The sequence below is a fragment of the Halichoerus grypus genome, chromosome 10 (assembly GCF_964656455.1).
Source record: "Halichoerus grypus chromosome 10, mHalGry1.hap1.1, whole genome shotgun sequence".
NCBI classification, from domain to species: domain Eukaryota; kingdom Metazoa; phylum Chordata; class Mammalia; order Carnivora; family Phocidae; genus Halichoerus; species Halichoerus grypus.
In genome coordinates this window covers 39648160-39672625 of record NC_135721.1, presented here as the reverse complement: position 1 = coordinate 39672625, position 24466 = coordinate 39648160, and the positions used below count along the sequence as shown (strand labels likewise).

Here is a 24466-nt window from a genome sequence, read left to right as displayed (position 1 = left end):
CATTAACTGCTCTTTGACATCAAGGATGGTATCTTCCCTCACTTGTGTATCCCTTGGTCAAAGCATAGTGTTGGACACAGAGAAGGCATTTGTGTTTGTTTGTTTAATTATATTGAATTGAATTCTGCTCAGAAAAAATATAATTTTACTTGTCTGTTTATTTATAACATTTAGGAAACCATACAGGCAGCATTTGAATCTGCCCAATTATATGCAGCTACATTTGAAAAGTTTCAGATATTCTTCAAGGAAAATGAAAGTCTTGACTTACAAGCTCTTAAACTTCAAGAACCTGGTAAGTTTTCCATTTGTCCTTACTAATTATTTTTGAGAGGGATGTCAAGGTTTATAGTATTGTAGGTTTCTGTTTGTTGGTGTGACAGAAATTGTGGCCCAAAAGAGTCGGCCTGATAAAAGTCAAGAATTTATTCATTTCTGGGTTCTTTTATGTAGAATTACTGTCCACACCTCATGGTGTGATTTTGATCTTCTTAACTTTCCTAAGATTAGTTTTGTGACCTCGAATATGATTTATCCTGGAGAATGTGGCATGTGCACTTGAGAAGAATGTATATTCTGCTGTTGGAAAGAATGTTCTATATATGTCTGTTAAGTTCATTTGTTCTAAAGTGTGATTCAATTCTGTTTCTTGTTGATTTTCTGTCTGGATGATCTATTCATTGCTGATAGTGGGGTATTAAAGTCCTCTATTATTCCTTCTATTTCTCTCTTAAGATCTGTCAGTATTTGCTTAAAACATTTCAGTGCTCAGATATTGGGAGCATATATACTTATGATTGTTATATCTTCTTGATCTATTGACCCCTTTATCATTACATGATGGTCTTTGTCTCTCATTACGATTTTTGGCTTGAAGTCTATTTTGTTTGATATAAGAATGGGTACATCCACTTTCTTTTGGTTACTACTTGCTTGGCGTATCATCTTCCACCTCTTCAGTCTGAGTTGATGTTTGTTTTTGGAGTTGAGATGAGTCTTATGAAGCATAGTTTGGGTCTTGTGTTTTAATCCAGCCAGCAACTCTCTGCCTTTTGATGGGTGAGTTCAATCCATTTACATTTAGGATGATCATTGATAATATGAAGACTTACTACTGCCACTTTATTTTTTATTTTCTGGTTGTTTTGTATCTCTCTTTCCCTTTCTTTGTGTTTCTGTTTACCTTCTTAGGTTGGTGGCTTTCTCTGATGATTTGGTCAATTTCTCCCTCTTGTGTGTGTGTGTCTTTGCTCTAGATTTTTGTTTTGTGGTTATTGTGAGGTTTGTATAAAATGTCTCATAGATAAAATAGTCCTTTTTCTGCTGATAGTAACTTATCTTCATTTGCCTATATAAGTTCTTTTATTTTCCTCCTCCCCTTTTATATTTATGTTGCCACATTTTATCCCTTTATATGCTGTGAGTTTGTTACCAAAATATGTAGCTATAGCTATTTGTAATGCTTTTTTCCTTTAACCTTTATGCTATAATTGTTTAACATCATATTCTAAAATTGAGTTACAATTTTGTGATTCTGTTTATCACCTTACTCAAAGTTTTGTGTATTTTTATCTTTTCATTTCAGGTAGACAAGCTCTTTTCAACATTTGTTGTAAGGGAGGTCTAGTGTTGATGAACCCCCTTAACTTTTGTTTGTCTGGGAGTCTTTATTTCTCCTTTATATCTGAAGGATAGCTTTGCTAGATAGAGTATTCCTGGCTGGCAATTTTTAATCTTTCAATACTTTGAATCCATCATTCTGTTCTCTCCCAGCCTGTAGAATTTCTGCTGAGAAATCTGCTCATAGTGTAGTGGAGGTTTCTTTGTAGGTTACTTTCTTTTTTTTTCCCTGGCCGCCTTTAAGATTCTTTCTTTATCATTGGCTTTTGACAGCTTCATGATAATGTGTCTTGGAGAGAGTCTTTTTGCATTGAGATAGTAAAATGATCTATTAGCTTCATGGACTTGTATGACTAGTTCTTTCCCCAGGTTTGGGAAGTTCACAGCTATTATTTCTTTAACCTCTCTACTTCCTTCTTCTCTTCTCCTTTTGGTGTACCCATTATTCTTGTGTTGGCTCTCACAATGGAGTCTAATAGCACTCATAGGGTTTCTTCACTTTTAAAAAATCTTAGGATTTTAGGAGGAGTTATCGCTCCCTTTCCACCTGAGTCATTTATAGATCTACTCTATTTCCAATGCTTGGACCACTATTCTGAAGGATAATTACATGATACCATGAAAAAATACTCTGTGTTCAAATAAGTTTGGAAAATACTAGACCAAGCCACATTATACAGGTTTTTTTTTACCGGAGGACTTCTCAGATTACTTGATATCCTCATTTTGTCAGTTCTCAAAAATATACACATCTAAACCTTCTGAAGTGAGTAGGATAGATAACTGTTGACCCTTTTGTGTATTATGAGGAAGCTGAAGCTAACTCAGAAAGATTGACTTAACCAAAGCTAAATATGGGTTAAAGACTTGAGCTTAGGTTTTCTAACACTGTTCTTTATACTATGTCAAACTGACCCTTATATTCAGGAGAGGAGATGACATGAATAAAGACAAGAATCAACACCCTTTCCTTTTTGGGATGGTGGAGGAGGGCTATAGAAAGAGAATAGAGAGCAGTAAGGAAATCAATCTGTGGAGGAAGTACTTAGAAATAAAGTTAACTAATTTTTTTTTAAGATTTGCTTATTTATTTTAGGGAGGGAGGGGCAGAGGGAGAGGGAGAGAGAGAGAGAGAATCTCCAGCAGACTCCATGCTGAGCACAGAGCCTGATGTGGGGCTCAATCTCATGACCCTGAGAGCATGACCTGATCAACCAACTGAGCCACCCAGGCACTCCAAAGTTAGCTAAATTTTTACAGGCCTAGAGGGTACAAGATTTTTAAAGACAGGCAGAATAGTTTAGTATTACATGTATATTATAAAGAGCTGTTTTTGACCAACAGTATGATACAATTGTATTCAAAGGTAATCAGGTCTCCACTGGTTCCAGGTAGATTGGAGAAGGGAGAAAATGAAAATAGGAAGATTATTAAAATGTAACTGCAGCGTATGGCACATGCACATCGACAAAGCCTTAGCCGTGATGTGGGAGCAGGGTTGGCAGAGAGGTGTTGGGAAAAGGAATGGAGATAACCAGCTATGCTTGATCTCTTGTGTTTTACACTTTTGTTATTAATATCCTCAGAATGCTTTATATGGAGGTGCCATGTGGGAGAACCCTTCCATGAAGCCCAACTCCAACCTGACTCTAAGATCCAGTCCATTCCAGACTAGATCCTCTAATACAATTACAAATTATTTTCATCTGCCATCTCTTAGTAGGAGCCAGAAAACGTATTTACATTATTGAATATTATTTTCTTTAGTACAAGAATAAAATATAAAGCATTATGAATTAACATTTTGAAGTTATTCAAGGTATTATACATCAGGAAAATAGCATTATAAATACATCTATAAATTTATTAATGCAATGATTTTTAATGTATTTCATAATGATCCTTTAAAATTTAATATATTTTATGCCTTATATGATAATTTTATGTAGATGTTGAGTTTTTTAGAGTACAACTGGAAAAATATCACAGACAGCACAAGGATGCAGTAGCTCTGAGACCTACCAGAAATGTAGGATTGCTGCTCATTGATACAAAGCTGCTAAAAGAAAAACTAATACCATCACCTTTGCGATGCTTGGAGGTAACTATAAACTAGGAAAAACTTTAATTATAGTCTCTATAATTATTTTACAATTTTTCTACTACAAATAGACTATCTTTATTTTGTAGTATTGCAAATATGTTAAAATTAACATAACCTACTGGGCATCCTTAATTCCTAAGAAAAGTCCCATATTTGTTCTGTCCCAAGCATAGTCAGCTTTCAGTTGAGGGAAGGGAGGGGACTTGCAGGCCTCAGACTAGCCTCTTACTCCCATTTCGTTTTCCTTTGTTGGAGCATTTCAGGGCTTCCTGCCCAAGAGACACCACTATAACAGCTCAGTGTTCTAACGGGAATGTTTGTTGACTTAATGATACTGAGATCCAGTTTAGGACATCATTTCCTGCTCTGAAACTGTCCCTAAAGATCTGATTATATTTTAGTGAATGGTATTGCTGAGGACATTTGTATGGATCCTGCAATAACTTTCATGTCTTCCTTTGGAGCCAGAGTATACCTGTAATATTCTCAAATACCTCCAACGAGACAATGGTATAAAGCAGGGCCTGGCAAACTATAGCCCACAGGGCAAATCCAGTTTGCCACCTGTGTTGTACATACAACCATGACAGTTTGCTTTTGTATTACCTATGGTTGCTTTCTCACTACAAGGGCAGAGTTGAGTACTTGTGACACTCCTGCAAATCTAAAATAGTCACGATCCAGTCCTTACAGAAAACCTCTGCTCACCCCTACTGTAGGTTACAGAAGACAGAGCTGCTGATTTAACATTCAATTAGGATTTCTTTAAAATATTTAATAAAATGAAAATATTTAAATAGTTATGATTCACATTTTCTTTTTCTTTCCTAGGTGCTAAATTATATGCTTCCCCGTCAAAGCAAGAAAAAAGTGGATGCCATTATCTCTGAGGCACAAGATGCAGAGTATAAACTTGAGTTTGTTCCAACAACCACCATAGAATATGTTAACAGCTTAGTATTTCTTGATGAAATTCAGGAAAGGGTGAGTTGATTTTCATATAACTCAATATTCCAGTCCTTGTGGTAGATAAGGAAGACAAATAAGAGAAATTGAGGGACTGAAGGTCAATAAACAGCGGTCAAAATATCAGAAACACTTTTCAGACAATGTAAGTGAACGCCCTACATCACAGCAATAATGAGAGCTAACATTGATCAAACTCTTACTGCTAGTCAGGAATTATGCTAAGTTTTTTATATATGTTATTACATTTTTAATCCTCACAAAAACTTAAGAAGTGTAGATAATTTTTTCTCATTCCCCAGATAAGGAAACAGGGACTGAAAAAAGTTATGTTGCCCAAGATCACAAAGTTTGTGGTGGAGCTCGACTTTGAGTCTCTGGCCACAAAGCCACTGCTCTCAGTCACAATTTCCTGCAATTCTTCATTTGTGATCAGTGATCATGGAATTGTGATTCCCAAGCGAAGGGTTAGGAATCATTTCTCTCAAAGCCTCTGTGCAGGGCGCCTGGGTGGTTCAGTCAGTTAAGCGGCTGCCTTCAGCTCAGGTCATGATCCCAGGGTCCTGGGATCGAGTCCTGCATCAGGTTCACTGCTCAGCGGGGAGCCTGCTTCTCCCTCTGCCCCTCCCACCCCGGCTCGTGATCTCTCTCGCTCTCTAATAAATAAATAAATAAAATCTTGAAAAAAATAAATAAAAGCCTCTGTGCAGTTCTCTTCTCGTGTCAAGGACATGCTTTGTTTCCACATGGAAGCAAATGGCCTCTGCCATCCCCTACAGTCTAACTCTTCCCATGTTCAGTGAGAGGGAGACTAAGCGGGGTTCGCCAGGTCCCAATTTTGTGCTGCTTGGTTCAACTTGTGGCCAGGGATTTGGGTCAAGTTGTGTGAACATGGCTGTTCCCGCTCTAGCCACATGACAGAGTGAAAGAGAGGAGGGTTCCCCCCAAACTGGAGAGTCCCTTCCCAGAAAATTAGGAAAGGCACCATCCACTGAAGATAGAACATCAAAGTGAAGATGTTTAGTAGTCCGTTGAAGATAGTAAAAGTATTTATTAAAGGATAGTAGGGAACATGCAGCCAGAATCATGGCCCGTGCATACCTCAGGGGCTGCTCTGGGACAATCCCTGCTCAGCATGCATGCCTGCGAGCTCAGATAATTGCAGTGGAGCATCCTTCCAGCACATGTTGTCCCTGAAAACCAAATATTGGCACTGTTTAATGCTACTGGAGACCAAAAGAGAGAGAGAAGAGAACAATAAACATTTGTAAGAGTCATACTAACTGTGCTCAGCTCTGAACAACTTACCTCCTGGGCCTGATTACCTGTACCATAGCAACGACTGTCTTTATCAACCAGCAGGCTTCAGCCAGGGGGATTGTACCATTAAGCACACTCCTCCTGTGCTGGTTATGAATGTGTGATGTTCACAGTGCACAGTGACTGTCTCCTAGAAGACAACACTGAAAGGGAATAATCAGACTCTGATATATTTAACAAGCAACCAATGTTTCTATTTAGATCGAAAGCCTTGAAGATGAAGGCAATGTAGTGATTCAGATGTACAAGCTCATTGAACAATATCAGGTCCCCACACCTCCAGAAGACTTCGCTGTTTTTGCTACTATGAAGCCGTCCATTGTTGCAGTTCGGAATGCCATCGATAAATCCGTGGGTGACCGAGAAACAAGGATCAAGCAATTTTCTCAGCATTTGGGTAGAGACCTTGAAGACCTAACCAACGAAGTGAATGAAGTAAAGCTACAAGCACAGGTAAGCTAAAGCAGGATTTAAAAAAAAATAATCTGTGTAAAATTGGACTATTATATTTTAATTAAGCTATTTTAGGATCATAGTTCATTTTAACCTGACTTAACTTCCATTTTTGTGGTTTCGTTCTAATCCGTTAACAGTGTCTTTGAGCTGCTATTAAAAACCGAACATGTTTCTGAACCTCTAAGTACTGAATAAATTCCAGACCATTGCAAGTAAAGCATATGTAATATTTTCTTTCTCCTGACTTGTATTTATTATTTTGAAATGAGTGCTTCTATAACTTTTTAACATATTTTGTAGCTATTGTCACAATTTTAAATTTTGCTTAGGTACATATTAGAAAATTCACATTTAGGAAGAAGAAGAATCTATCTACATTGATAAATGGTAATGAAGAATATTTGGTTAACTTTATACCAATTTTGCTATACAAAAGATACAAGGGAAATTTTTTAAGAATTTAGAAGAGATAGCTGGGTGATTCTTAACAGAAGCAGCATACATGAAAATATAATTTTGCAAATAATACATTATATGTTAATAAAAGAAATATAATTTTGTAATGATCTACTATTTTATTATTAATATTAACTAAATCTGATCACAGAAGTATAAAAGCATATAAAATTATAATCAAATCAGGAAAAAATGGGAACATTTCAATGTCCATCAATAGAGAATGAATAAAAGGTATTAGGGTACATTTGCTCAAAGGAATACAATGTAGACATTAAAGATTACAAAGTATGTTTATACATATTGACATGGAAACATAAAAGTAGCTAATGTTTATTGTGTACTTACTATGTGTCAAGTACTGCTCTAAGGTCTTTGTATTGTTTTTATTTTTATATTGAAATATTTTTGTATTTTTCACCCAGAAAAAAACTGTACATAGCTATAATAACTTTACAACTTCATGAATCATCAGAAATGAGCACACCCAAGTATCCATTACTCATGTTACTGGTACCTTTAGGATTCCCTTGAATCACTAGCCTTTTCTTCCTCCCCAAAGGAAGCCACTACCCTGAATTCTAATGCTATAAATCAGTTTTGCTTGTTTATGAACTTCAATTAAATAGAATCATACAGTATGTCCTTTATTTTATTTTGTTATATTCCTGAGATTCACCCATGATGCTGTGAGTGGATGTAGTTTATCCATCTTTGTTGCCACGTAGTATTTCATTTTATGCCACAAGTTAATTATTCCATGGTTGATGGATATTGGATATTGGGGTTGTTTACAGTTTTTGACAAGGATGAATAATGCTTCTTGGAACATTCTTATATATGTTTGCATGTTTTAACTCATTTAATTCTCAGAACACCAATAAGGTTTTAGTATTCATATTTTATAGAGAAGAAAACAAAGGGACAGGGAGGTTAAGTAACGCAGGGTCACACACATAATAAATGGAGGAACCAGGATTCAAGCTTAGGCAGTCTGCTTCCAATGGTTGATAATCTGCTATTAACTGTATACATGTATGTGGATTGCTAGAGAGAGCAAAAGTGCTGGCAAGTGCTTCATGTGTAATCATGCATTGTAAAAAACATGATGCACACACACAGAAATGACAGCAGAGGTTCTCTCCAGCAAGTGCTTCTTCCATAGAAGGTTTGGAATGAATTCATTATCACTCTTGAGCAAAAAACTGCAAACTTATTATTTCTATAAATGATACCATCTTGCTGTCAAGACCTCTACTCTTGATGATAGAGGGAGTTGGAGAAAAAACCTCAGTGTGACAAGTGATGATAATGCAATTTATTTCAGTTTGAAATGTCTATTTCATTCTAGCTTGGTCTCTTTCTGATAGATTTTAATTCAATTCAAAATGCCTATTGGGCATTTCTTCACCCCTGCCACCATTATCTCCAACGTCTTGCCCGTAAGTGGAAATGTGCATTTCCTCCTGGTGGATGGAGGGAGGGGGCATCCAGACCTCTTAGTGTCCTCTGGACCATAGGACTTCTAGTGCAGTTTGGCTGGGCTGGGCCTGGTGGTCCCAAGCAGCTGTTAGCTAAGGGTCCTTCTTGATTCTTTGGGTACCGTGTTGGCCCCTCCTGCTGTAATCCATCATTTCTGCTATAGTCTACAGTCTCAGGTGATCTGTGGCCTCCTCATCCTGATCTAAGACTCCTTCTAGTCCTCCAGTACTAGCTGTGGTTCCCATTGCCAGAATCAAGGCACATGAGAACTTCATGATCCACCAAGTGCCAACCCAAGCCATGAAGGCACCAGAGTGTAAACACAAGGCCCTTCTGCTAGACACTTCCCTTAGCTTTTTCTAGAACATGTTGCCATTTTGAATGCAGTACCATGCCAAATCAGAGATTATCCTCCCAAGCTATGGTTATAATAGTTCTCAGATTCTTCCAATTTCTCAGATTCTCCCAAACCTAGTTAGGTGTTCCTTCTTTGCTCCTGAACCTTTCCATTCCCATTCACTGGGTAGGGTTTCAACCTCAACAGGTAAGCCAGGAAAATTGATATCTGACCACTTATTCCTTATCTTCTCTCTTCCTACCTCTCAGAAATCAAAGGGCTTCCTATTTCCATGAATGTACAATAGGAATTTCCCTTATATCATGTCCTCTTCCTTGTCTTCCCTATTGCATGCTCCTCTCCTTACCTGAAGTCATGCTGGTTGAGGAAGTGTAGGGAATGAAAGTAGATGGGGGAAATATATTAGGTACTATTTAAAAACAATATTGTCCCCATGACACTTCTTTATTTATTTCTGTACTTTTTTTTACAAGGTACATCTATTGCTTTAAAATGCAAGAAAAGCAACCATTTTAACATTTTCTAAAAATCAGAGTGAAAAGAGAATTAGAAAAATATTTTTTGAAAATGTTTATGAATTCATTTAATTTAATGGTCAACATCAAAAGTAGGAATGGCTAATCAAAAATTATCTTAATTTTACAGGATCCACAGATTTTGGATATCACTGCTGACCAAGACAAAATAAAGCTCATGTTGAATGAGCTGCAGGTAGTTCTAGATGATCTTCAAAAACGTGCGTTTCAGTATAAATCCTATCAGAAGAATTTTAAGGTAAGGACAGCTCTACACATCTGTTTTTAAAACATATGCATAGAAATGGCATTGATGCACAACCACCCTCAAGAATGTGACTCTAACATTCAGTGTTTGGACACCTATGTGTTAGTCATTGTGCCAGAATGGTCTGAAATACAAATATGATGTGTTCTCTGCCTTTGAAGTGTTTAAAGATTAGTACACATGAGAGACAAAGTATCTTTCTTAATAAAAAAATAATGATGAATTATAGGTAAACCCTCAGACCAGGGACTGCACTTTCTTTGTTAAAATATGTATGTGGATTTTTTAACATAGTCAATTAAAGCCCCTCTAGTCTTTCTTGAATAATATTCAAGCTTCTTTTACATTCTTGTGTGTGTTGCGATTCCATGAATGTTGCCTGATTTGCCCTGGTTTGATGTGCCAATTTGGTGAAAGAAGAGAATTTGGCTAAGCCAGGGAATAGATGGATCCCAAAAAAGGGTAGGTTTTGAAGTCTCAAGAAAAATGAAGAGAAATGAGTAAGAGCTTTAAGTGCTCTGAACAGTTATTAAAGAGACCAAAAAGAAAAGAGAATAGGAAAGAAGAGATTCCTAGGGTCAAACCCAGGGAGCCACCAGCAATGAGAGGTATTATTAGTCTCTCCAGCAGTCTTGGAGGAGTGCCTGGACCTCACATGGGAATGTACCTATCTATTCCAGAGCCCCAGATGGATGGCCAGAAAGTTATCTGAGGAGCTGTCCATTCCAGAGCCCAGGACTTGGTGGGGGCAATCTGCAAAATAATGAGTGTGACTCTAGACGATGTCACTGGTGCGGTACTTGAGATTTGTGCATTGGAGAACTAGGGTTCAAAGTTGTTCCCAGGTTGAGTTAACTGACCTACAAGATGGGACAGTATGCAGTGGGAAGTGAGGTATTGAGGAAACATTGCTTGATAAAAAGTTATAACTAACAGGTGGGCACATCTTGGGTCAGAAAGGATAGCACTGCTTGAGCCAGAGCCTGAAATAAAAGTATGTCCCCTTCTTTCCACACTCTGTATCCATTCTTGATTAATTCTTCTTTCATGATCACCTCAGGTCTACCCTTCCTTCTGCAGCTCTCAGTCACTTGGGGGATAGGAGTGAAGATCTAACTGGCCTAAGGAAATTACTTCTAATTCTTAATGAAGACAAGGTTAGATCCATAATGTCAGGGTGATGCTGATCTCATAAAATGACTTTGGAAGTATTCCCACCTCTTCAGTTTTGGGGGAAAAAGTTTGAGAAAGATTGGCATTAGTTCTTCTTTAAATGTTTGGTAGAATTCACCAGTAAAACCATCTGCTCCTGGAGCCATCTACTTTTGGACTCTTCTGTGTTGGGAGGTTTTGATTATTGGTTCAATCTCCTTATTCCTTATTGGTCTATTTAGATTTTGTATTTCTTCCTGATTCAGTCTTGGTAGGTTATATGTTTCTAGGAATTTATCTATTTCTTTTAAGTGATATAATTTAATTGTTGGCATATAACTATTCATAGTAGTCTCTTACAATTTTTTGTATTTCTGTGGTATCTGGTATAAAGTTTCCTCTGATTTTATTTTATTTTATTTTATTTTTTTTTAAAGATTTTATTTATTTATTTGAGAGAGAGAGAATGAGAGAGAGCGAGTACATGAGAGGGGGGAGGGTCAGAGGGAGAAGCAGACTCCCTGCCGAGCAGGGAGCCCGATGTGGGACTCGATCCAGGGACTCCAGGATCATGACCTGAGCCGAAGGCAGTCGCTTAACCAACTGAGCCACCCAGGCGCCCTCCTCTGATTTTATTTAAGTCTTCTTTTTTTTCTTCATCTAGCTAAATGTTTATCTATTTTGTTCATCTTTTATGAAAAACCAGCTCTTAATTTCATTGATCTTTTCTATTTTTCTGGTCTCTAATTTATTTCCACCCTGATCTTTATTGCCTTCCTTCTGCTAATTTTGGGCTTAGTTTGTCCTTTTTCAGCTTCCTTAATGTGTAAAATTGTTTGTTATCTTCCTATTTTTTAATACATGCATTTATCACTATAAACTGTCCTCTCAGAACTGCTTTTGCAGCATCCCATAGATTTTGGCATGCTGTGTTTTCATTTGTTTCAAGTTTTTTTTGTTTTATTTCCCTTTGATTTCCCCTTTAACCTGGTTGTTCAGGAGTGTGTTGTTTAGTTTCCACATGCTTGTAAGTTTTCCAGCTCTCCTCTTGTTGATTTCTAATTTCAAACCATTCTGATTGAAAAAGATACTTGGTATGATTTTAATCTTAAATTTGCTAAGACTTGTTTTGTAGCCTATCATATGATCTGTCCTAGGGAATGTTCTGTGTGCACTTGGAAAGAATGTGTATTCAGCTGCTGTTGGATGGAATGTTCAAAGCCCTAGCTTATCTCCGTGCAAACAACCCCCCTGGGGGTTTGTTCATTTCTAAGCCAAGGCAGTTTTAAAATGCTTCTATGAAAACAGCTTCTTGATTGTCTTGCAGTCTTTCTCCCTACAGTGTTCATATACAACCCAGGGGCTTAGAAAGAGGTAGAAACCAGGCTGTTCTTTCCATGTTAAATCTCCCCATCCCCTCCACCAGCTACTGCACAGAAATCTCCTTCTTCTGTCATCTAGCTATACATGTCCCAAAGGAAATGAGTACCTCTGAAAACTCATTTGTTTTGCTAAAAAAGGCCAGGCATGTATGATCCAACTTGAAGAAGAATGCCGATGGTATTCATCATATTTATATCTTTGCTGAACATTTAAGTTCTAAGGAAATGTAAAGAGTTATATTTTGTCACTCAAGTGGAAATTTGAATATACATAGGGTTTATGATTTATTTTTTTCATTTGTTTATATCGCTCCTTTTATTTCCCCATTTGGGACCCACCCATATTCTGCTAAGTAGTCACTGTATCAAGAATTACTGATAGGAGGATAATATAAGATCTTTACATCTGAAAACTAAATAGGGCATTTTGCTTATTATATTTTTAAAGGTAGAAGTATCGAAGTTTGAAGCTCTGGAAGAAGTTAGTGCTGAATTGAAACTCAAACAATTGCTCTGGGATTCTTTATCTGAATGGGATCAACTCCAACAAGAATGGTTAAAGGTAAAACAAAACAAAACAAAAAAACCTCTCAATCCCAAAATCATTTTTTATTAACTAAACTTAATATCCTAATAATAAGAATTATTTTTAATAATCTGGAGTAGTCTTAATTCAGTAAAATATGCAATGTTACAGTTTTATGGTAATTGTTATCAGCTTTCCAGTGAAATGGGTAAAGGTCTTTCTGTCACTATATACCACAGAGCAGAATGCATTCTTGTAAGACAGGCTTCTTGGGTCCCCCATTTAAGAAGGCTAAATGAAGGAAGCATCAAAAGATCTCACTGCCTGATGTTTAACTGCTTTGTGGCTTCTGAATACAATATTGTCATGATATACTACACCCAAGTGTTCTTGAAGATTGTAGGATTTTATTTGTGATCTACACCCTTTAGATTTCTGTTAACTTCTGTTTCTGTTCTGGTTTTGAAAAAAAGGAAGCCATTTTGTTCACTGTGATAGAACAGAATCAGAGTAATGAGATCTAGGATCTTCCCTTAAGAGCTCAACAGTAAATTACCTTAATTAGGGGGCCAAGTACCAACAGCCACCATAGAATTTGATTTTTAGGATCTACCTGTATATTCAAACCTTGATAAGGGTCAACCCTCTAGAAGGCAGAATAGATGATCATCTCTTCTTTCAAGTGTGATATGGACATGTTAGAAATACCATCAACTTTACAGGTACTGTTTTACACTTGCTCATTCAGCCTACTTGTGCTGATACCTGTAATTAGAAGTCACATGTCTGGTTTAAACACCAGTAACACAGAAAGTGTTTCCCAGATAATGTTCTAAGTGCTGGGTATACCAGTAGAGACTAAAAACGATAATGTCCAAACCCTCACAGAACTTACCTTTTGGTGAAGAAAATAGAAAACAAACAAATATATGATATAATATCAAAGAATTTTAAGTGCTCTTGTATAACTCCTTTGTCACTTACCTCAGAAGTAGAAAAAGCTCCTGAGGAATGTAGAAAAACTCCTGAGGTATAAAGAAAAAGCTTAGAGAGTTTTCTGATTACCACCATAGTTCAGAACAGAAGCGTCCAAAATGGGATGATGTCATCCCAAACATACAAAAAGACCCATTAGAGGACAGAAAGGAAATGTTGAACCTAGAAGGAAAAAAAGAAAAATGAAGGTTTATAACTACACATAACATATTCGTTTTAGGTATATCACATAGCAATTGAATATTTGTGTCTATTGTGAAATGATCACTACAGTAAGTCTAGTTAACATCCATTGTCATATATAATTATGAAATTTTTTTTCTATGATGAGAACTTTTAAGATCGATTCTCTTAGCAACTTTCAAATATGCAATACAGTATTGTTAACTATAGTCACCATGCTGTACATTACACCCCCATGACTTATTTATTTTATAACTGGACATTTATATCTTCTTACTCCTTCACCCATTTCCCCCACCTCCCAGCCCTACCTCTGGCAACCACCAGTCTGTTCTCTGTAAGTTTCCTTTCATTTCATTTTTTTGTTGTTGTTTTAGATTGCACATGTGAGATCATACAGTATTTGTCTTTCTCTGTTTATAGAACTGAGAAATATATTTATAGATACATGTATATTTTGGGGTATATCTTTAAATCATTTATATTAAAGGGGTACATAATCAAATAATAGGAGACTACTGGGTGAGAAAGTTCTAGTTAGTAAGAGTAAGAAGTATCTAGTGGTCTCCTTCCAAGAGTTGGCCCTCAGGAATAAATTACAGGGATTACAATACTACATTTGATGATGTAGGAGACAAGAACATGAAAGGAATAAGCAAGTGAATAAGGAATAAGGAATAAGCCTGATACACTATTAGCAGTCTTAATATGTAAAGCCATTTCCAAAAGTAAAGAGCTGATTTGGATTAACAATTTAACTACTGGAAAGTCTAGTAAAGTAAAAAATTTTACTATTTCAAGCTTGCCTTTATCATGTCTTAACTTTTTTTTTCTCTTTCTGATTTATAGTCCAAGTTTGACTGCCTGGATCCAGAATTCCTGAATAGTCAAGTTTCTAAATATGCCAAATTTGTGACTCAATTGGAAAAGGGCTTGCCACCCAACAGTGTAGTTCCCCAGCTAAAACATAAGGTGGAAAAAATGAAAGAAAAGGTAAGTTCGGTAGAAATTATTTCAAAAACTCCAGGTCAGTCTGTTACTACTTGATGCTAATGAGACGAAAGTCAGGAATTCTTCCCTGTTTAAATTAGTCAGCTTTGCAGAGAGAAAAGAAAGAATAGACAAATTTTTTCAGAGGCAGACTACATCCCTATCTCCAACTGGCCAAATCATGGAATTGAATACCTTGGTTCAAGCAGCATTCAGAGTAAGAATTTCCCAAGTGGTAGGGAGCTTAGTGCAGTAATGGGTTGTAGGTATGCCAAGATACTGATCCACTCAGGCCTTAGACAGCCAAATGAGGCTAGTGCAGCCTTGTCCATTTATATCACTGCACCAAATAAATATGCCATTTTCCAGATGTGCTATGACTTGACAGTTGGGAAGCCCAGCAGTGGGTGTGTGAGACTGGCTCTTTGAAACTTATCACTGCTGAACCAGTACTTGAAATGGGAATGAAAAGTATTATGATTTTATCCTTTTAAGCAGTTTTAGATTTTTTTAAAAGATGAGATAAAGGACTAAAAGAAGACATGGGTAGGAAAAGTAAGCAAAACTTTAGGCGCAACAAGAAGAGCGTTTTTGCAGTGTCTCCCTCTTTAGTTTTACAATATCTAGTGAAAACACTTTCCCAAAGTTTCTTATGTCAGCCTCTTTCTTCTTCATTTGCCCATTGTGTGATTATATCATATGATTGTAAACAAATTTATTTGTCACAGTCTTTATTCATCTTGCATTCCTTCAGAGTTCTGGTTGATTTTTTAAAAATATTTGCATATAGTAAAAGTCACTTTTTATGGTATACAGTTCTGTGGGGTTTTACAAATGGGTAGAGTCATGTATAAAACACAACAGTACCATACAGAATAGTTCCATCACCCCCCAAAGTCCCATAAGCTGTTCTTTGTAGTCAGCCAACCCCAGGCAACCACTGGCCTGTTTTCTGTCCCTAAAGTTCTTCATTTTATATACGATATAAATGGAATTATACAATATGCAGCCTTTTGGGTCTGGCAGTGTTCACCTAGAAAAATGCATTTAAAATACATCCAGATACTTCTCTTCAGAATATATAACATACTCTTCTAACTCAAAAATAAAAAGAGAAATAATCCTTTAAAATGGGCAAAGGAGGGGCACCTGGGTGGCTCAGTCGTTAAGCGTCTGCCTTTGGCTCAGGTCATGATCCCAGGGTCCTGGGATCAAGTCCCATATCAGGCTCCCTGCTCCACGGGAAGCCTGCTTCTCCCTCTACCACTCCCCCTGCTTGTGTTCCTGCTCTCACTATGTCTCTCTCTGTCAAATAAATAAATAAAATCTTTTTTAAATATATTTTTTTAAGATTTTATTTATTTATCAGAGAGAGAGAGAGACAGAGGCAGGCAGAGGGAGAAGCAGGCTCCTTGCTGAGCAAGGAGCCCGATGTGGGACTTGATCCCAGGACCCTGGGATCATGACCTGAGCCAAAGGCAGAGGCTTAACCAACTGAGCCACCCAGGCATCCCATAAATACATAAAATCTTTAAAAAAATAAAATAAAATAAAATGGGCAAAGGATTTGAACAGACATGTCCCCACAGAAGATACACGAAAAGAGGCTGAACATCATTAGCCATCATGGAAATGCAAATCAAAGCCACAATGAGCCACCAGTCCACATCCATCAGAATGGCTATGATCAAAAGGATAGATTATATAGTAAGTGTCGGTAAGGATCTGGAGAGTTGGAACCCTCATATGTTGCTGGTGGGATTATAAAGTGGTATAGCTTCTTTGGAAAACAGTTTGGCAGTTTCTCAAAAGGGACTCTGCTCCTAGACATTTATCTAAGAGAATTGAAAACATATATTTACACAAACACTTGTATATGAATGTTCATAGCAACATCATTCATAATAGCCAAGAGTGGAGAAACCCCAAATGTCCATCAACTAATGAATAAATCAACAAAATGTAATATATCTATACAATGGAATATTATTCAGCAATAAAAAGGAATGAAGTTTTGATACATGCTATAGCATAGATGAACCCTGAAAATGTTATACTAAGTGAAAGAAGCCAATCATAGAAAGACTTCATAGCATATGGTGTCATAGATATGAAATGTCTAGAGTAGAGAAATCAATAGAGAAAGTAAATTTAGTAGTTACCAGACACTGTGGTGGAGGAGAAATGGGTGATGAAAGCTAATGGGTATGGAGTTTCCTTTGGGGTCATTAGATAGCAATAAGTAGTTCATAGTGATAGTTCTAAAATTAGATAGTGGTGATAGTTGCACATCTCTGTGAATTGGAATATTTTTTTAAAAAGATTCTTACAAAACAGATGAACATAGGGAAAGGGTAGAAAAAATAAAATAAGACAAAGTCAGAGAGGGAGACAAACCGCAAGAGACTTTTAACTATAGGGAACAAACTGAGGGTTGCTGGAGGGGAGGTTGGAGGGGATGGGGTAGCTGGGTGATGGGCATTAAGGATGGCACATGATATAATGAGCACTGAGTGTTATATGCAACTGATGAATCCCTTAACTCTACCTCTGAAACTAATAATATACTATATGTTAATTGAATTGAAATACAAAATTAAAAAAAAAAAAGATTCTTCTATGTTGTTAGGTGAATCAATAGTTTGTTAATTTTTATTGCTGAGTAATAATTCCACTATATAGATTATCACAGTTGGTTTTTCCATTCACCTGTTGAAAGGCATTTGGGTTGTGACCAGTTTTATAGCAATTATTAATAAGCTATTCTCAACAGTCCTGTGCAGCTTTTTGAGTGAACATGAGTTTTTAATTCACTTGGGTAGGTAACTAGGAGTGGGATTTCTAGGTGGCGTGGTAAGTATATGTTTAGAAGAAACTCGCCTAACTGTTTTTCAAAGGACTATAACATTTTGCCTTCCCACAGGCCGTGTGTGAGAATTCTAGCTGTTCCTCATCCTCCCCAGCACTCCTTATTGCTCGGGAGGTTTTCTGTGTGGTTTGGTTTGGTTTTCATTTCAGTCACTCGAGTAAATGTATAGAAGTATCTCATGGCAGTCATGTTTGCATTTTTCCAGTGACTAATCATGTGGGGTATATTTTAAATGTCTTTTTTCCATCCTTTTATCTTCTTTGCTGAAATGTCTGTTTGGCTCTTTGCCCCATTTTTAATTGGGTTGCTTGTTTTGTTATTATTGCATTTTAAGAGTTCTTTTTGAAATCTGGATCCAACTCCTTTTTCAAATATGTAACCTGAAAATATTTTTTCCCAGTCAGTGTCTTGTCTCTTCAATCCCTTACCAGTGACTTTCAAAGTGCAAATGGTTTTAATATGAATAAAGTTCAATTTATATTCTTTGCTTTTATGGATTATCTTTTTAGTATATTATCTAAAAATGTTTTTGCTAAACTTAAGGGTCACACTGATTTTCTCCTGTATTTGCCTCTAGAAGTTTTATAGTTTTACTTTTTTTTACATTAAAGTTTATGAATTATTTTGAGTTATTTTGCATAAAATATGAGAGATGTGTCAAGGTGTACATTTTTTACATTTGGATATCCACTCAATCCAGCACCATTATTTAAAAAGACTATCCTTTCTCCATTGAACTGCCCTTGCACCTTTGCCAGAAGTCAGCTGACTATATTTTTTAGTTTATTTCTGGACTCTATTCTGTTTTGTTGTTCTGTGAATCTATTCTTTCGCCGATACTATACTGTTTTAATAACTATAGCTAGTAAGTCTTGAAATCAGGTAGTACGTTTAAGTCCTCCAAATTTGTTCTTCTTCTTCACAATCATTTTGTCTATTCTAATTTCTTTATCTTTCCATATAAATCTTAGAATTAGGTTGTCAATATGTACAAAAAATTGCCAGGAATTTTTGAAGGATTGTGTTGAATGTATAGATCAATTTGAAGAGAACTGACATCTTAACCAGATGAAGTTTTCCAGTCTGTTACCAGCATATCTCTTCATTTAGTTAAGTCTTCCTTTATTTTTTTCATCGAAGTTTTATAGTTTCAGTACACAGATTCTGCATGTATTTTGTTAGTTTTATAATTAAACACTTTTTGTTATCCTAAATAATGTTTTTTTTTTTTTTTTTAAGATTTTATTTATTTATTTGTCAGAGAGAGAGAGGAGCATGCATGAAGCAGGCTCCCGTAAGGAGCCTGATGTGGGACTTGATCCCAGGGCCCTGGGATCATGATCTGAGCTGAAGGCAGATGCTTAACCAACTGAGCCACCCAGGCGTCCCAATAATATTGTTTTTAATTCCAAATTCCAATTGTTTATTGCTGCTATATAGCAGAATACTACTGAATACTATTGACCTTTGTATATTGATCTTATATCCTGTGATGTTACTAAATTCAGTTTTTAATTTTAGGAGCTTTTTTTATACATTAAAATGAGTTTGGAAGGGTTCCTTCTTCTGTTTTCTGGAGAAAAGAGTATAGAATTAATATTATTTCTTCTTTAAGTGTTTAGTAGAATTCACCGGTGAAGCCATTTCAGCTTGAAGTCTCCTTTTTCGGAAGGCTTTTAACTACAAATTGAATTTCTTTAATACATATTGAATTATTTAGGTTATCTATTTCTTCTTGAGGGGTTTTATAATGTATTTTTCAAAGTAATGGTCCATTTCATCCAAATTGTTGAATTTGTAGACATAGAGTTGATCATAATATTTCTTTATTATCCTTTAAAAGTATGTGGGATCTGGGGCACCTGGCTGGCTCAGTCGGTTAAGTTTCCAACTCTTGGTTTCAGCTCAGTTCATGATCTCATGAGTTGTGATATCGAGCCTTGTGTTGGACTCTGTGCTCAGCAGGAAGTCTGCTTGAAGATTCTCTCCCTCTGCCACTCCCCCAACTCACTCTCTCTCACTAAAATAAATAAATAAGTCTTTTAAAAAAAAAGGTATGTGGGATCAGAAGTGATGTCCCATTTTTCACTGTTGATGTTGATAATTTGTATCTTTCTGTATAGATTTATCTGTTCTCTGTCTGCTTATCTATCTGTCTAGTAATCCAACCATCCATTCGGTTGTTTATTTATGTCAATATAAACTCATGGATATTTATTTTATAATTTGGATTATAATACAATACTACATTATTTATTGTTTGCTTAAATCATTACAACTTCGGCTATTGAGAACTCTCTGAGTTGACTTCTCTGTCCCTTTGATGTACCTCATCATTTTGGTTTTTGTATTTTACCTTTATATATACTATATGCGCAATATATTACTACTATTTTTTTTAAATTTTATTATGTTATGTTAGTCACATACAATACATCATTGGTTTTTTTTTTTTTTTTTTACATCATTGGTTTTTGATGTGGTGATCCATTGTTTTCGTATAACACCCAGTGCTCCATGCAGTACGTGCCCTCCTTAATACCCATCACCGGGCTAACCAATCCCCGCTCCCCCTCCCCTCTAAAACCCTGTTTGTTTCTCAGAGTCCATAGTCTCTCATGGTTCATCTCTCCCTCCGATGCTCCCTCCCTTCATTTTTCCCTTCCTTCTCCTAATGTCCTCCATGCTATTCCTTATGTTCCACAAATAAGTGAAACCATATGATAATTGACTTTCTCTGCTTCACTTATTTCACTTAGCATAATCTCCTCCAGTCCCATCCATGTTGATGTAAAAATTGGGTATTCATCCTTTCTGATGGCTGAGTAATATTCCATTGTATATATGGACCACATCTTCTTTATCCATTCATCTGTTGAAGGGCATCTCGGCTCTTTCCACAGTTTGGCTATTGCGGACATTGCTGCTATGAACATTGGGGTGCATATGTCCCTTCTTTTCACTGTATCTGTGTCTTTGGGGTAAATACCCAGGACTGCAATTGCTGGGTCATAGGGTAGCTCTATTTTTAAATTTTTGAGGCACCTCCACACTGTTTTCCAAAGTGACTGTACCAACTTGCATTCCCACCAACAGTGTAAGAGGGTTCCCCTTTCTCCACAACCTCTCCAACATTTGTTGTTTCTTTCCCTGTCCATTTTTGCCATTCTAACTGGTGTAAGGTGGTATCTCAATGTGGTTTTGATTTGGATTTCCCTGATGGCTAATGATGATGAACATTTTTTCATGTGTCTGTTAGCCATTTGTATGTCTTCTTCAGAGAAGTGTCTTTTCATATCTTCTGCCCACTTTTTGACTTGATTATTTGTTTTTTGGGTGTTGAGTTTGAGAAGTTCTTTATAGATCTTGGATACCAGCCCTTTATCTGTAGTGTCATTTGCAAATATCTTCTCCCATTCTGTGGGTTGCCTCTTTGTTTTGTTGACTGTTTCCTTTGCTGTGCAGAAGCTTTTTATCTTGATGAAGTCCCAAAAGTTCATTTTTGCTTTTGTTTCACTAGCTTTTGAAGATGTATCTTGAAAGAAGTTGCTGTGGCCGATGTCAAAGAGGTTACTGCCTATGTTCTCCTCTATTTTTATTTTATATAATCATCTTTCAGGACAATCAAAATAGGAAACAAAATGAAATTTATTTTGCCTTTATTCCATTTCTAGTGTTCTTCATTTCTTTGCATGGATCTAAGATTCTGACTCATAGCCTGAAGAACTTCCTTTAATATTTTTTATTGAGTAGGTATGCTAACAATGAATTCCCTAAATTTTTGTTTTGAAAAAGTCTTTATTCTTTATTTTAATGATAATTCAAATGATAATTTAAACTTATCATACTGAGTCAACAGGTTTTGTTTTCTCTTTCAGCAGTTTAAAAGCATCCTTTCATTACTTTCTTGCTTGCATGGTTTCTACAAGAAATCTTTTATTGTTCTTGTCCGTGTTCTTCTGTAGATAATATGTATTTTTTGGTTGAGCTGTCTTCAAGATTATTTCTTTTTCTTCATTTTTGTCAGTTTATAATGTGGTATGCCCAGGTGTGTGTTGTTGTTGTTGTTTACAGTTTGTATTTATCCCATTTAGCATTCCCTGAGTTTCTTGGATCTGTGGTTTGGTGTCTGTCTTTAATTTTGAAAAAAAAAAAAATGCAGCCATTATGTTATTCTTTGAGATTTCTATTGCATATTTTAGACCATTTGATATTGTCCTGTAGCTCTTGGATGCTCTGCCTGTGGTTTTGGTTTTGGTTTTTGGTTGTTTGGGGTTTTTAACCACTATTTTTTTCTCATGTCAGTGTGGAGAATTTCTACTCACTTATCTTCCAGTCCACGGATCCTTGGCTGTGTCAAGCTCATCAAAGGCATTCTTTATCTCTCTTGCTGTCTTTTTCCATTCTAACATTTATTTAATTCTTAATTATAGCTTCCATCTTTCTTTTTTTTTTAAGATTTTATTTATTTGTCAGAGAGAGAGAGAGAGAGCACAAGCAGGGGGAGTGCAGGCAGAGGCAAAAGCAGGCTCCTCCTGAGCAGGGAGCCCGACGCGGGGCTTGATCCCAGGACCCTGGGATCCTGACCTGAGCCGAAGGCAGACACTAAACCAACTGAGCCACCCAGGTGTCCCAGCTTCCATCTTTCTATTGACATTTCCCATCTGGTCTTGTATGTTGCCTACCTTTTCCACGAGAGCCATTACCATATTAATTACAATTATTTTGAATTCTCTATTAATTTCAACATTGTGTGTCATATCTGAGTCTGGTGTTTATCTTTTTATTTTGTTTTTTGTTTTTATCTAGTAAGTGTATGTTTATCTTAACTTTTATACAGTTCCTACATTTTTATTGAAAGCCAGACATCTTATGTAGTACAGTAGATAACTGAAGTAAATAATTTTTTTTTTTTTAATTTGAGAGAGACAGAGATAGTGAGAGAGAGCTCGAGCAGGAAGGAGGGGGAGAAGCAGACACCCTGCGGAGCAGGGAGCCCGATGCGGGGCTCGATCCCAGGACCCTGGGATCATGACCTGAGCCGAAGGCAGAGGCTTAACCATCTGAGCCACCCAGGCGCCCCTGAAGTAAATAATTTTTATGCCTGGAGATGAGCATGCCTTTCCTCCTACTTGGCTTTTTGTGTGGCATGTTATGTTAAATCTAGTAAGGAATTAGGCTAGATTTGAGGTTTGATGTTGCTATGGTTACCCTCAATATACTACAGCCTTCAAATTGTTCTTTTGATACCTTGTGTTTATGGTTTGGGCTCATTTGCCAAAGATTATTTTTTCAATTTTTGTTTCTCCCTGACCTTGGGTCCTCTCTGTGTATTGTCCCCAGAGAGAATCTGTCTCTTGCAACTAATCAGTCTGTATTCCACTGTTATTTTTATTCAGTATTTGTTAGCCCAGTGGGAGAGGTGAGGAGGGGCATTCCATTGGTGTTCTGATTAAGCCTCTATCTTAGTAAGGCACTGTGTCCCTTGTTCTCAGACTGTTGACCTTCACTGGTATTCCTGCCCCTCCTCCAGCTGTAGTAATGAGCCTAGAATGTATTTCTTTCCCTCCCCCCATGAGTAGAGCTTTTATTTTTCCAATTCTGTTTCTCCCGGTATATACAGAAATCTACAGTAGGTTATACAATGCCTTAAAATGACAGTGTTTGTTGCTCATTTCCCTGACATTAAGTCATTTGTTCCATAGGGAAACTAGGAGAAATGGGTTGATTAGAGTTAAAATAGTGGCTGCTGTGTTCCTCCCCCCAGGCAACACCATAAGGTAGACTTTCTTAGGATTCTCCCCAATCTTCCCTGTGAACATCTTTGTATTTGTAGCCCCCAGGGACTTCACACTCTCATGCTACCCTACGCTCACTCTTTAGCAATTTATTTTTAAAATTTAGCTGAATCTTCTTGCTAGCTTAAGTGGCAACCCAAGGCATCTGTCCTAGGTAAGCAAATTCTCAGGTCCTGTTTTTTTGCTGTGGAGAAATCTACAGATACCAGTCTCTCCCCAGATTTTGAGTTAGTTGGTTGCCCTGCAACCTCAATTTTTTGATGGGCTCAATAGAAGTCATTAATTTTCAGTTTGTCCAGAATTTTATTTTGTAAGAGCACAAGTTGTATTCTTTCCAGTTCTCCACATTCCTGAATTGAAACCAGAAGCCTTGGGCTATGTTTTTAAGGTAGGGGAAGTGGGTGGGGGGATGGGTTAATTGGGTGATGAGCATTAAGGAGGGCACTTGACATAATGAGCACTGGCTGGTATATGCAAGTGACGAATCACTAAATTCTACCACTGAAACTAATAATACACTATATGTTAACTGAAAAAAAAAGAAGAAATAAACAAACAAACAAACTCCTATATCTATAGTCAAAAAAAAGATAAAAAGCATGGTGCCTTTGAGAGTGTTTGCTTTCCAGCTTCCAGTTATCATTGACTTGAGGAACCCAACTTTGAAGGCAAGACATTGGGCAGCTATTGAACAAACAGTTGATGCCTCCCTAGTGGACCTTGAAATTCCATTAACCTTGCAGAAGCTCTCTGAGTTGCGTGTTTTTGATTTTGGCCAAGAAATCCAGGACATTTCTGGGCAGGCTTCTGGAGAAGCTGCCTTAGAAACAATTCTTAAAAAGGTAAATCTGAAAAATATGTTCTGAAGATCAAGGAATGTAGGTTTTCATATTCAGCATGAAGATCACCAACTTTTGATTCATCTAGATGGGTTTTTCAACATTGCAGCTCTCACTCTCTCATTATCATTCATCCTTCTGTTGTTTCCTTACATTTATTATCATTATTATTATCAGTAGCACTTT

The 24466-nt window shown here is 36.8% G+C and overlaps 1 protein-coding gene across 1 annotated transcript in view; it reads left to right on the top strand.

Annotated features, from left to right (window-relative positions):
• DNAH6 (dynein axonemal heavy chain 6) overlaps positions 1–24466 on the top strand; it is a 239399-nt gene that overhangs the window by 72175 nt on the left and 142758 nt on the right. Inside the window, exons 12-19 of the mRNA XM_078056370.1 lie at positions 175–295; positions 3570–3721; positions 4556–4708; positions 6212–6463; positions 9408–9536; positions 12528–12641; positions 14634–14777; positions 24071–24283. Of these exons, the coding sequence (XP_077912496.1) occupies positions 175–295; positions 3570–3721; positions 4556–4708; positions 6212–6463; positions 9408–9536; positions 12528–12641; positions 14634–14777; positions 24071–24283 (1278 nt within the window). The remainder of the gene's footprint in view (positions 1–174; positions 296–3569; positions 3722–4555; positions 4709–6211; positions 6464–9407; positions 9537–12527; positions 12642–14633; positions 14778–24070; positions 24284–24466) is intronic.